Raw genomic sequence first — 13804 nt, 5'->3', positions numbered from 1 at the left:
AGCATGAAAACGGGATTTGAGAGTGCGAATGAGGTGAGGGATCCGGGTGGGAAATGCATTATTGTGAGTGGGGTATTGGTAGGGGCACCGGTAGTGTTGGTAAATGTGTATTCCCCAAATTGGGATGATGTGGGTTTTATGAGGGGGCTGCTGGCAGCAATCCCAGATTTGGCCACGCATCAGTTGATTATGGGAGGAGATTTTAACGGTGTCCTGGAGCTGAGGGTGGTCGAGCCCCAGGTCGATGGGTAGGGTACGAATGGCAAGGGAGCTGGGTGGATTTATGGAAAGGATGGGTTTGGTGGATCTGTGAAACTTTAAGAACCCGGGGGAGGAGGGGTGGTATTCCGTTTTTTCACATGTTGTGTATTCGAGGATTGATTATTTTGTGGTGAGCCGGGAGATGATGGTAGGGGTGGAGGGGGCACACTACGCAGGGATAGTAATTTCGGACCATGCGCCCCACTGGCTGGAGATTCGGCTTAGACTGGGACGAAAGTAGAGGACGGGATGGACGTTTGATTCGGGGTTGTTGGCAGATGGAGGTTTTTGTGATAAGGTGCGATTGGCGATTAAGGATAATGTGGAGTTGAATCAGAATGGGGAAGTGTTGGCGGCCACTTTTTGGGAAGCGCTAAAGACAGTGGTCCATGGGGAGATTATCTTGTTTAAGGCTCATGCAGATAGGGAAAGGAGGGAGGAATATGACCGTCAAATGAGCGAGATAGTGGAGGTGGATAGAGAGTATTCGAGGGTGCCCACCACGGGGGGGCTGACGAGGAGGAAAATGTTACAGGGCCAATTCGATAGGTTGACAATGGGGAGGGCGGTAGGGCAACTGCGTAGGGCAAGAGAGGTGGTATACGAGTATGGGGAGAAGGCGAGCCGTATGCTGGCGCACTAGCTGCGTAGGCAGGCTGCATCCAGGGAAATAATGCAGATACGGAATGGGGCTGGGGATGTTGTATCGGAACCGGGGAAGATAAATGAGGCATTTAGGGAGTACTACCAGGGATTGAACAAGATGGCCCCGGGGGAGAAGAGCGGTACATGGAAAGGTTTTTGGATGAGCTGGAGTTTCCTCAGCTGGAGGAAGTAACAAGGCAGGCACTGGAGGAGCCCCTGGGGCTGAGAGAGGTGCTGGATTGTATCAGAGGTATGAAGTCGGGGAAGGCACCAGGCCGGGTGTCGCTCTATGCTGATGACCTACTGTTGTATGTTTCGGACCCGCTGGAGTGTATGGGAAGGATCATGGGCCTGCTGGGGAGGTTTGGGGAGTTCTCGGGATATAAGTTGAATGTAGGGAAAAGCAAAGTGTTCCCGGTGAATGAGTTGGGACGGCGAGCCAATTTAAGGGGGACGCCATTTAAGGTGGCTAGGGATAGGTTCAGAGACCTGGGGATCCAGGTAGCGAGGGAATGGACGATGCTCCACAAGTGGAACTTAACAAAGCTGGTGGAGGAGGCCAGGGAGGATCTTAAGAGGTGGATGGATACATTGCAATTGATTTTGGCAGGTAAGGTCCAAGTGGTAAAGATGGATATTCTGCCGACATTCCTGTTTAGTTTCCAGACACTCCCGATCCTTATACCAAAGGCCTTTTTTCAGAAGCTGGACTTCATTATTTCGGACTTTGTATGGGCAGGGAAGATGCCAAGGGTTAGGAGGATCCTGCTGCAGAGGCACCAGGGGGGTTGGCGTTGCCGAACCTGCTTCATTATTATTGGACGTCGAATGTAGAAAAAGAGCGGCGGTGGTGGGAAGGAGAAGGGGTAGAGTGGGTTAGGATGGAGGAAAAATCTTGTAAGGGGTCTAGTTTGAGGGCTATGGTGACGGCAGTGTTGCCAATGGTGCGGAGTAGGTATTCAGGGATCCCGGTGGTGCAGTCAACGGTGAAGATTTGGAACCAGTTGAAGAGGCATTTTAGGATGGAGCGGATGTCGGTGTTGACGACGTGAGAATCGTGGGTTTGAACTGGGGGGATGGTCAGCATGGAGAGGAGGTGGAGAGAAGTGGGTTTGGTCAAGGTGAGGGATTTGTATCTGGAGGAAGGGTTTGCCAGTCTGGAGGAGCTGAGTGAGAGGGTATAGCTGCTGAGGGAGAATGAGTTCAGGTACCTGCAGGTGAGGGACCTAGGCGGAAGATTTGAAAGGAATTCCTGAGGTTGCCGAGATACACCCTGCTGGAGCGACTGCTGCTTCCGGATGTGGAAGGGGAGGGTAGAATTGGAGATATATACAAGTGGCTTGGAGAATAGGGATGTGAGCGGGTGATGAAGATCAAGTAAAAACGGGAAGGGGAGTTGGGAGGGGAGATTAATTGGGAGTATGGTGTGAGGCACTGCCGTAGCGGCCTGGCTGGGTGACCTGTATGACTTCCTGCGACTGGAAAAGATAAAATATGAGCTAAGGGGCTCAGCAGGGGAGTTTGAGAAAAGGTGGGGGATGTTTGTGACCGTGTTTGAGGAGTTATTCGTCGTAAGGGGGGAGGGGTGAAAAGGGGGGGAAAAAGTTGTACAGACTGTAGTTGATTGTTGGGAACCATGTTTCCCAAGATGTTTTATGTGTTGTAACTTTTTAATACGAATTGTCATAAACTATATTTTTTTTAAAAAGAGAGAGAGGGCTGACTGGTGATGATTTAACTGAGGGTCACCACATCTCAGGCGAGGGCAAGGTTGAGAAGGTGGGGCCTTTATGGATAAGCTCAGCCAATACGGAAATTGAACCTTCGCTGTTGAACGCGCTCTACATCACCAACCAGCCATCCAGCCAACAGAGCTAATTGACCCCCAATGGATTTGTGTCCTAATGCGTGAACCTGCATACTGCTGCTTTGGCCCCTGTTTCTATTTGTTGAGCTAAAGGGAGCACAATGAATTATGAGACTTCTGGAGATGTAATGCCAGCCTAAAACTACAGCCTCACAGATTTGTTTACTCCACATCAAAATCACTCTTTCTATTCTTCTACACACGGCGATTTGTGTTGCTGGAAACTTAACACGATGCTGGTCGGGAGGTGGGGGGGAACCACGTGCATCATCGTCTTAGCTGTAACATCTTAAACACATTTCCATGTGTGCTCTAAACACAAGGGGCGGGATTCTTCAGAAACCGGCAGGGCGGGCAGCTCCGGCACGAAGGAGTGGCGTGAACCACTCTGGCGTCGGGCCGCCCCGAAGGTGGGATTCCTCCGCACCTTCAGGGGCTAGGCCGGTGCCGGAGTGGTTTGCGCCGCTCGGCACGGAAGGGACTTGGCGCCACGCTAACCGTGGCGAAGGGCCTCCGCCGGCCGACGCGTGTTGGCGAATGCGTGGGAGTGCCAGCAGCCTCATCCCAGCGCATGCGCAGGGGGGGGGTTCATCTCCGCGCCGGCCATCGCGGGCTGATACACCAGCTGGCACAGTGGAATAGAGTGCCCCCACGGCACAGGCCCACCCGCGGATCGGTGGGCTCCGATAGCGGGCCAGGCCACCGTGGGGGCACCCCCCGGGGCCAGATCGCCCCGCGCGCCGCCCCCCCCCCCAAGGCCGCCCGTGCAGCCAGGTCCCGCCGGTAAGTACCTGTCGTAACATACGTCGGCAGGACCCGCCGAAAACGGGCGGCCACTCGGCTCATCGCGGGCTGGAGAATCGCCGGGAGGGGGGAGGGCGCTGCAAGCGGCCGCCGACTGGCACGGCGTGATTCCCACCCCCGCCAAATCCCCGGTGCCAGAGAATTCGGCAGCCGGCGGGGGCGGGATTCACGCCGCCCCCCCGGCGATTCTCCGACCCGACGGGGTTCAGAGAATCCCGCACAAGGTTTTCTGGAAGCAATCAGGTTAATCTAAGGGGTGTGTACAGAATGTCCCACCAAATAAAGACCCCGTAGTCTGGGTGATTTAATTTTTCTGGTGATGTTTGAATATTTTCTGTGAAGGTCATATTTTATTTTCCCGAGAGAACATATCAGCTCTGCTTTAAGTGCCAAATGCTAATGGTTAATTCTTTTTGCTTTTTTCCCTGCTTACAAGATTCAGATGATGATTTTGATGGATATAATCAGCAATGCCAGCTGGAGGCAGAACTACAAGGGATACGTCAGGAGGTGCAGCGTTTCCATGACAACAAGCAGAACCTGAGGTGGGTTGTTGGGTAAGCTGCCTTTGTTCAGCTCTTAATATCACTGGAGCAGCTCAGCAACATGCTGTGTAATCCAGTTCTGAAGGACGTTTGTTCCTAGGCCCCTCTGGCAGTCCAGATACTCAGCAAAGATTAGTGTAGTTATAAGGGCAGTTAAACTGATCAGTAACTGGAAGAATCCTATGTGCTTTTTCCTCATAATTCTTCTGTTAACTCTGTGCTGCTGGGTTCGAACCTCTTCGAGGTTTGAAGCTGAGTTAAGACCGAATAAGAAAAAAGGAGCGAAAAAGTCATTCATAGATTCAGAGGATCGTTACAGCACAGAATGAGGCCATTTGGCCTGTCGTGACTGCTGGCCCAGACACCTAATGCCACTTCACTGTCTTTTCCTTGCAGCCCTGTATTTCATAGAATTTACAGTGCAGAAGGAGGCCATTCGGCCCATCGAGTCTGCACTGGCTCTTGGAAAGAGCACCCCACCCAAGGTCCACACCTCCACCCCATCCCCATAACCCAGTAACCTCACCCAACACTAAGGACAATTTTGGTTTTCCCTCTTCAGATAATGATCCAATTCTCTTAAAAACCATGATTGAATCTGCCTCCACAGCACTCCAGCAGTGCATGAGAGATCCTAACCACTCACTGTGTGATAAAGTTTCCCCTCCTGTCCCCACTGATTCTTTTGCCAATTGCCTTAAATCGGAGCCCTTTTCTCAATGCTCATTTACGAACAGAAAATCATACTTGACAAATCTACTAGAAGAGTTTATTAAAAAAATATTTTTATTCTCCTTTTCACATTTTTTCGCAAATTTACACCCACCAACAATAAACAATAATCAGTAACAAAAATGTCAATCCCCATAATAATAACAACAATCCCATCCTCCCACCAAATCCCAAACATTAGCCCGCATGTTCACATAAACAAATGACAAAAAGGAATCAGGAATCACCCAAAGTCAACATAAACACACAGTCCCCCTCCCCAACCCTCACAACCTCGCCCCCCCCAACTCATGTTCAATGTTATCCAATTCTTGAAAGTGCATAATGAATAATGCCCATGAATTGTAGAACCCCTCCATCCTTCCCCTCAGTTCAAATTTAACCTTCTCAAGAGTCAAGAATTCCAACGGGTCCCCCCGCCACGCCAGGGCACAGGGTGAAGAGGCTGCTCTCCAACCCATCAGGATCCACCTTCAGGAGATCAACGAGGCGAAGGCTACAACATTTGCTTCTGCACCCGTTTCCAACCCCTGCTGGTCCGACACCCCGAATATGGCCTCCCGAGGGCTCGGGTCCAGTTTCACGTGCACCACTTTAGAGATTACACTAAAAACCTCCTTCCAGTAATCCTCCAGCTTTGGACAGGACCAAAACATATGAACGTGATTAGCGGGACTCTTCCCCCTCCCCCCCCCCCCCCCCCCAAACAGCGTTCACATACATCTTCTACTCCTTCAAAGAATCGGCTCATCCTCGCCCTCGTGAGGTGTGCTCTGTATACCACCGTCAGCTGTATCAGCCCCAACCGGAGCATCTCACACCAGAACCCCTCCTCCATATCCTCTTCCAACTCTTCCTCCCACTTTGCTTTGATCCTTTCTAGTGCTGCCTTCTCCTTTTTCCAAAATAGCTCTGTAAACTGCCGATACTACCCCCTTCTCCAGTCCCCCTGTCGTCAGCACCTCCTCCAGCAATGTGGAGGCCGGCTCCACCGGGAAGCTCTGTATCTCCTCTCTGGCAAAATTTCGAACCTGCATGTATCTAAACATTTCCCCCTGTTCCAGCCCATACTTGGCTTCCAGCTCCTTCAATCCTGCAAACCGACTCCTAAGAAACAAATCTTTTAGTGTCTTAATCCCTTTCTCCTCCCATTTCCGAAAATTTCCATCCCACTTCCCTGGCTCAAATCTGTGGTTCCCCCGAATCAGCATTTCCCTTGACCCTGCCCCCAACCCGAAGTGTTGGGAGAAACTGCCTCCAAATTCTCAATGAAGCTATTATTACTGGACTGTAACTAGTAGAGTTAACCAGGGAGAACAATGGGTGTGGTTTATTTAGACTATCAAGAAGGCTTTCGACAAGGTCTCACATAGCAGATTACTGTGTAAAGTTAAAGTGCATGGGATTGCGGATAGTATCTTGAGGTGGATAGAAAGCTGGTTAGCAGACAGGAAGCAAAAGGTTGGAATACATGGTCCTTTTTTCCGATTGGCAGGCAATGATTAGTGGGGTACAGAAGGGGATCTGTGCAAGGATCCCAACTGTTCACATTTTATATTAATGTTTTGGACGAGAGAACTAAATGTATTATCTCCAAATTTGCAGGTGTACAAATTTGGATGGGAGGGTGAGCTGCGAGGAGGGTACAGAACTGCTTCAGTGGGATTTGGACAGGCTGATTGAGTGAGCATATGCATGGCAGATGCAGTATGTGGATAAATGTGAGGTTATCTGCTTTGGTGGCAAAAATAGGAAGGCAGATTATTTGAATAGGTGTAAATTGAGAGAGGTGTATACTCAGCGAGACCTTGGTGTCCTCGTGCATCAGTTGCTGAAAGTAAGCGTGCAGGTACAGCAGGCAGGAAAGAAGGCAAATGGTATGTTGGTCGTCATAGCGAGAGAATTTGAGTATAGGAATATGGATGTTTTACTGCAATTGTATAGGGCATTGATGAGGCCACACCTGGAGTATTGAGTGCAATTTTGGTGTCCTTATCTGAGGAAGTATGTTCTTGCTATGGAGGGAGTGTAGCGAAGGTTTACCCGGCTGATTCCTGGGATGGCGGGACTGTCACATGAGGAGAGACTAAATTGGTTAGGATTATATTCATTGGAGTTCAGAAGATTGAGAGGGGATCTCATAGAAACTTACAAAATTCTAACAGGATTAGACAGGGCAGATTCAGAAAGAATGTTCCCGATGGTGGGGGAGTCCAGAACTAGGGGTCACAGTTTGAGGATAAGGGGTAAACCTTTTAGGCCTGAGGCGAGGAGACCTTTCTTCACCCAGAGAATGGTGAATCTGTGGAATTCACTACCACAGTAAGTAGTTGAGGTTGTGTAATTTCAAGAAGGAATTAGATATAGCCCTTGGGGCTAAATGAATCAAGGGATATGGGAGAAGGCGGGATCAGGTTATTGAACAAAGAATAGTACAGCACAGGAACTGGCCCTTCAAGCCTGCGCCGATCATGATGTCTGTTAAAGTAAAACTTCCTGCATTTCCCATCCTATTCATGTATTCGTCAAGATGCCTCTTAAACGTTGCTATCGTTTCTGCTTCCATCAATTCCCGGCAGCGCATTCCAGGCACTCACCACCCTCTGTGTAAAAATCGTACCTCGCACATCTCCTCTAAACGTTCCCCCTCGCACCTTAAACTTCTGTCCCCACGTAATTGACTTTTCCACCCTGGGAAAAAACGTCTGACTATCCACTCTGTCCATGCCACTCATAATTTTGTAAACTCTATCAGGTCACCCCTCAACCCCCATTGTTTGAAAATAATCCATGTTTATCCAACCTCGCCTCATAGCTTTTAACCTCCAGACCAGACAACATCCTGTTAAACCTCTTCAGTACCCGCTCCAAAGCATCCGCATCTTTCTTTTAGTGTGGCGACCACAATTGTACGTAGAATTGAACTAAGGCTCTGTACAGCTGCAGCATGACTTGCCAATTTTTATACTCGGTGCTCTGACCGATGAAGGCAAGATTGCCGTATGCCTTCTTGACTACCTTATCTACCTGCGTTGCCACTTTCAGTGATCTGTGGACCTGTACACCCAGATCTCTCTGCCTGTCAATACTCCTAAGGGTTCTGCCATTTATTGTATAATTCCCACCTGTACTACACCTTCTAAAATGCATTACCTTACATTTGTCCGGATTAAACTCCATCTGCCATTTCACTGCCCAAGTCTCCCAACTGATCATTGTCCTGTTGTATCCCCTGACAATCATCTTCACTATCTGCAACTCAACCAATCTTTGTGTCGTCCGCAAACCTACTGATCAGACCAACTACATTTTCCTCCCAAGTTATTTATATATACTATGAACAACAAAGGTCCAAGCACTGATCCCTACGGAACACCACTAGTCACAGCCTTCCATTCAGAAAAGCACCCTTCCACTGCTACCCTCTGTCTTCTATGACTGAGCCAGTTCTGTACCCATCTTGCCAGCTCATGTCTGATCCCGTGTGACTTCACCTTTTGTACCAGTCTGACATGAAGGCCTTGTCAAAGGCTTTGCTGAAGCCCATGTAGACAACATCCACTGCCCTTTATTCATCAATCATCTTTGTCACTTCCTCAAAATACTCGATCAAGTTAGTGAGTCACAACCTCCCGTTCACAAAACCATGCTGCCTATCGCTAATAGGTCCATTTGTTTCCAAATGTGAGTAAATCCTGTCCTTAGGATTTACGGTGTATTTGGACAAGGTGCGGCGGTGTTGGGAAGGAGACGGGGTAGAGTGGGTTAGGATGGAGGAGGAATCTTGTAAGGGGTCTAGTTTGAGGGCTATGGTGATGGCAGCATTGCAATGGCTCCGAATAGGTATTCAGGGAGCCCAGTGGTGCAGTCCACGGTGAAGATATGGAATCAGCTGAGGAGGCATTTTAGGGTGGAAGGGATGTTGGTGTCAACGCCGCTGTGCAAGAATCATGGGTTTGAGCTGGGGGTGGGGGCTGGGTAGTATATTTAGGAGGTGGAGGGAAGTGGGGCTGGTCAAGGTGAGGGATTTGTATTTGGAGGAAGGGTTTGCCAGTCTGGAGGAGCTAAAGAAGAGGGTAGAGCTGCCGAGGGGTAGTGAGTTCAGGTATCTACAGGTTAGGGACTTTGCACAAAAGGTCTGGAAGGGGTTCCCTAGGTTGCCGGGATACATCCTGCTGGAGCGACTGCTGCTTCCAGATGTGGAAGGGAAGGGAAAAATTGGGGATATATGTAAGTGGCTGGGGGAGCGGGGAAGTGAGCGGGTGGTGAAGATCAAGGAGAAATGGGAAGTGGAGTTGGGAATGGAGATCAATTGGGGAGTATGGAGTGAGGCACTGCGAAGGGTAACCGGGACTGTTGGCTGCTCGAAGAGCTCCGGCTCAGAGTTGATGAGCTGGAGTCTGAGCTTCAAACACTGAGGCACATCTGGGAGGGGGAGACTTACCTGGACACTGTGTTTCAGGAGGCAGTCACACCTGTCAGAGTAAGTAGTTTAAATCCTGCCAGTGCCCAGGGACAGCAGGGTGTGACTGCAAGTCAGGCAGGTAAAGGGAACCAGCAGTCAGGAACTCAGGAGCCTCAGCCCTTGACCCTGTCCAACAGGTATGAGGCACTTGCTCCCTGTGTGGATGGCGAACAGGGCTGCAGGAAGGATGAGTCAGCTGACCAAGGCACCATGGTTCAGCAGGCCATTCAAGGGGAGGGAGTAAATAGGCAAGTTGTAGTTGTAGGGGATTCTATTATCAGGGGGATAGATAGTATCCTTTGTGAGCAGGATAAAGAGTCCCGCGTGGTATGTTGCCTGCTAGGGTGCGGGACATCTCTGACCAGCTTGAAAGGATACTGGAGAGGGAGGGGGAGGATCCAGTTGTTGTGGTCCATGTCGGTACCAACAACATAGGCAAGTCTAGAAAAGAGGACCTGTTTAGAGATTATAAAAAGCTAGGATTCAAATTTAAAAAACGGGTCCTCAAGGGTCATAATCTCCGGATTACTGCCGGAGCCACGTGCAAATTGGCATAGGGAGGCAAGAATAAGGGAAGTTAACACGTGGCTGAAAGAGTGGTGTGGGAAAGAGGGGTTCCTTTTCATGGGACACTGCCATCAGTTTTGGGACAGGGGGGACCTATACCGTTGGGATGGTCTCCACCTGAACTGAGCTGGGACCAGTGTTCTGGCGAAAAGAGTAAATAGGGTGGTCAATAGGACTTTGAACTAGAGATTGGGGGGGGAAGGGAAAGTCAGGGAACCAAGAGGTGAAGTAATCAGTGGGAAGCGTAGCTGCTTAGGAATACAAAAAAGCACGAAAAGACAGAACTCAGGAGAGGTTACGATAGTCCCCATCCCACAAAATATGACAGTGTATGGAAAGGCTCAGTAAACCAAGTTCCACCACACTAAGAAAACAAAAAGGGACGGTCAATAGAGAATTAAAGGTGCTATATTTAAATGCGCGCAGTGTACGGAACAAGGTAGATGAGCTTGTGGCCCAGATTGTGGCTGGCAGGTATGATGTGGTAGGCATCACAGAGACGTGGTTGCAGGGGGTTCAGGGCTGGCATTTAAACATCCAGGGATTCACAACCTATCGAAAAGACAGAGAGGTGGGCAGAGGGGGCGGGGTTGCCTTGTTAATTAGGAATGAAATTAAATCAATAGCACTAAACGACATAGGGTCAGATGATGTGGAGTCTGTGTGGGTCGAGTTGAGGAACCACAAAGGCAAAAAAACCATAATGGGAGTTATGTACAGGCCTCCTAACAGTGGTCAGGACTGAGGGCACAAAATGCACCACGAAATAGAAAGTGCATGTCAGAAAGGCAAGGTCACAGTGATCATGGGGGACTTCAATATGCAGGTGGACTGGGTAAATAATGCTGTCAGTGGACCCAAGGAAAGGGAATTCATTGAATGTTTACAGGCGGGCTTTTTGGAACAGCTTGTGATGGAGCCCACGAGGGAACAGGCCATTCTGGACTTAGTGTTATGTAATGAGCCAGACTTGATTAAAGAACTTAAAGTAAGGGAACACTTAGGAGGCAGTGATCATAATATGGTAGAATTCAATCTCCAATTTGAAAGAAAGAAGGTAGAATCAGATGTAAAGGTGTTACAGTTAAATAAAGGTAACTACAGGGGCATGAGGGAGGAACTGACGAAAATCGACTGGGAGCAGAGCCTAGTGGGAAAGACAGTAGAACAGCAATGGCAGGAGTTTCTGGGAGTAATTGAGGACACAGTACAGAGGTTCATCCCAAAGAAAAGAAAGGTTATCAGAGGGGGGATTAGGCAGCCATGGCTGACAAAGGAAGTTAGGGAATGCATCAAAGCAAAAGAGAAAGCCTATAATGTGGCAAAGAGTAGTGGGAAGTCAGAAGATTGGAAAGGCTACAAAAACAAACAGAGGATAACAAAGAGAAATAAGGAAAGAGAGGATCAAATTTGAAGGTAGGCTAGCCAATAACATTAGGAATGATAGTAAAAGTTTCTTTAAATACATTAAAAACAAACGGGAGGCAAAAGTAGACATTGGGCCGCTCCAAAATGAGGCTGGTAATCTAGTGATGGGAGACAAGGAAATAGCTGAGGAAATAAATAAGTACTTTGCGTCAGTCTTCACAGTAGAAGACATGAGTAATATCCCAACAATTCAGGAGAGTCAGGGGGCAGAGTTGAATATGGTAGCCATCACAAAGGAGAAAGTGCTAGAGAAACTAAGAGGTCTACAAATTGATAAATCTCCGGGCCCAGATGGGCTACATCCTAGAGTTCTAAAGGAGATAGCTGAAGAAATAGTGGAGGCGTTAGTTATGATCTTGGGAAAGTCCCAGAGGATTGGAAAATCGCTGTTGTAACCCCCCTGTTCAAGAAGGGAACAAGGAAAAAGATGGAAAATTATAGGCCAATTAGCCTAACCTCGGTTGTTGGCAAGATTCTAGAATCCATTGTTAAGGATGAGATTTCTAAATTCTTGGAAGTGCAGAGTCGGATTAGGACAAGTCAGCATGGATTTAGTAAGGGTAGGTTGTGCCTGACAAACCTGTTAGAGTTCTTTGAAGAGATAACAAATAGGTTAGACCAAGGAGAGCCAATGGATGTTATCTATCTTGACTTCCAAAAGGCCTTTGATAAGGTACCTCACGGGAGACTGCTGAGTAAAATAAGGGCCCATGGTATTCGAGGCAAGGTACTAACATGGATTGACGATTGGCTGTCAGGCAGAAGGCAGAGAGTTGGGATAAAAGGTTCTTTTTCGGAATGGCAACCGGTGACGAGTGGTGTCCCGCAGGGTTCAGTGTTGGGGCCACAGCTGTTCTCTTTATATATTAACAATCTAGATGATGGGACTGGGGGCATTCTGGCTAAGTTTGCCGATGATACAAAGATAGGTGGAGGGGCAGGTAGTATGGAGGAGATGGGGAGGCTGCAGAAAGATTTAGACAGTTTAGGAGAGTGGTCCAAGAAATGGCTGATGAAATTCAACGTGGGCAAGTGCGAGGTCTTGCACTTTGGAAAAAAGAATAGAGGCATGGACTATTTTCTAAACGGTGACAAAATTCATAATGCTGAAGTGCAAAGGGACTTGGGAGTCCTAGTCCAGGATTCTCTAAAGGTAAACTTGCAGGTTGAGTCCGTAATTAAGAAAGCAAATGCAATGTTGTCATTTATCTCAAGAGGCTTGGAATATAAAAGCAGGGATGTACTTCTGAAGCTTTATAAAGCATTAGTTAGGCCCCATTTAGAATACTGTGAGCAATTTTGGGCCCCACACCTCAGGAAGGACATACTGGCACTGGAGCGGGTCCAGCGGAGATTCACACGGATGATCCCAGGAATGGTAGGCCTAACATACGATGAACGTCTGAGGATCCTGGGATTATATTCATTGGAGTTTAGGAGGTTGAGGGGAGATCTAATAGAAACTTACAAGATAATGAATGGCTTAGATAGGGTGGACGTAGGGAAGTTGTTTCCATTAGCAGGGGAGACTAGGACCCTGGGGCACAGCCTTAGAATAAAAGGGAGTCACTTTAGAACAGAGATAAGGAGAAATTTCTTCAGCCAGAGTGGTGGGTTTGTTGAATTCATTGCCACAGAGGGCGGTGGAGGCCGGGACGTTGAGTGTCTTTAAGACAGAAGTTGATAAATTCTTGATTTCTCGAGGAATTAAGGGTTATGGAGAGAGCGGGTAAATGGAGTTGAAATCAGCCATGATTGAATGGTGGAGTGGACTCGATGGGCCGAATGGCCTTACATCCGCTCCTATGTCTTATGGGACCTCCTCTTGTGCAAGGATGAGCCTGATACAGTTTAAGGCGGTGCACAGGGTGCATATGACTCGGGTGAGAATGAATGGTTTCTTTCAGGGGGTAGCAGATGAGTGTGAGAGGTGTGGGCGGGGCCAGTGAATCACACGCACATGTTTTGGGGTTGTGAAAAGTTGGGAAGATTCTGGGCGGGAGCGTTCGCGGTCTTAGCCAGGATAGAGGAGGAGGAGGCGGACCCCGGACCCTTTGGTGGCAATATTTGGGGTTTCAGAGAAGCCGGAACTCATGGAGAGGAGGAAGGCCGATGTCGTGGCCTTGGTCTCTCTGATTGCACGGCGACGAATTTTGCTGGAATGGTGGTTGGCATCGCCACCGGGGGGTAACGGCATGGTTGGGTGACCTGTACGACTTCCTGCGGTTAGAGAAGATAAAGTATGAGTTAAGGGGCTCAGCGGGGGAGTTTGTGAAAAGGTGGGGGATGTTGTGACCGTGTTTGAGGAGCTATTCGTCGCAGGGATTGGGGGGGGTGGTTGATGGGGAGAGGGGTTGAAAAAGGGAAAAAATCTGTAGCAACTGTATAGTTGATTGTTGGGAAGTATGTTTCCCGGGATGTTTACTTGCTGTAACCTGCTTTGATACAAGTTTGTAATAAAATACGTTAAAAAAAGAAAAGGAAACCTCC

The 13804-nt window shown here is 48.7% G+C and overlaps 1 protein-coding gene across 5 annotated transcripts in view; it reads left to right on the top strand.

Moving 5' to 3' along the window:
- Positions 1–13804, top strand: part of sfi1 (SFI1 centrin binding protein) — a 290590-nt gene that overhangs the window by 264056 nt on the left and 12730 nt on the right. For 4 of the 5 annotated variants that reach the window (XM_072498720.1, XM_072498747.1, XM_072498754.1 and 1 more), the window contains one exon: positions 4014–4134. In XM_072498720.1, the coding sequence (XP_072354821.1) occupies positions 4014–4134 (121 nt within the window). The remainder of the gene's footprint in view (positions 1–4013; positions 4135–13804) is intronic. The other variant, XM_072498737.1, reaches the window with a different exon arrangement.

This window comes from Scyliorhinus torazame, chromosome 1 (assembly GCF_047496885.1).
Source record: "Scyliorhinus torazame isolate Kashiwa2021f chromosome 1, sScyTor2.1, whole genome shotgun sequence".
NCBI classification, from domain to species: Eukaryota; Metazoa; Chordata; class Chondrichthyes; order Carcharhiniformes; family Scyliorhinidae; genus Scyliorhinus; species Scyliorhinus torazame.
Note: the sequence above shows the minus strand (reverse complement) of the source record. Positions and strands in the feature narration are given on the sequence as shown.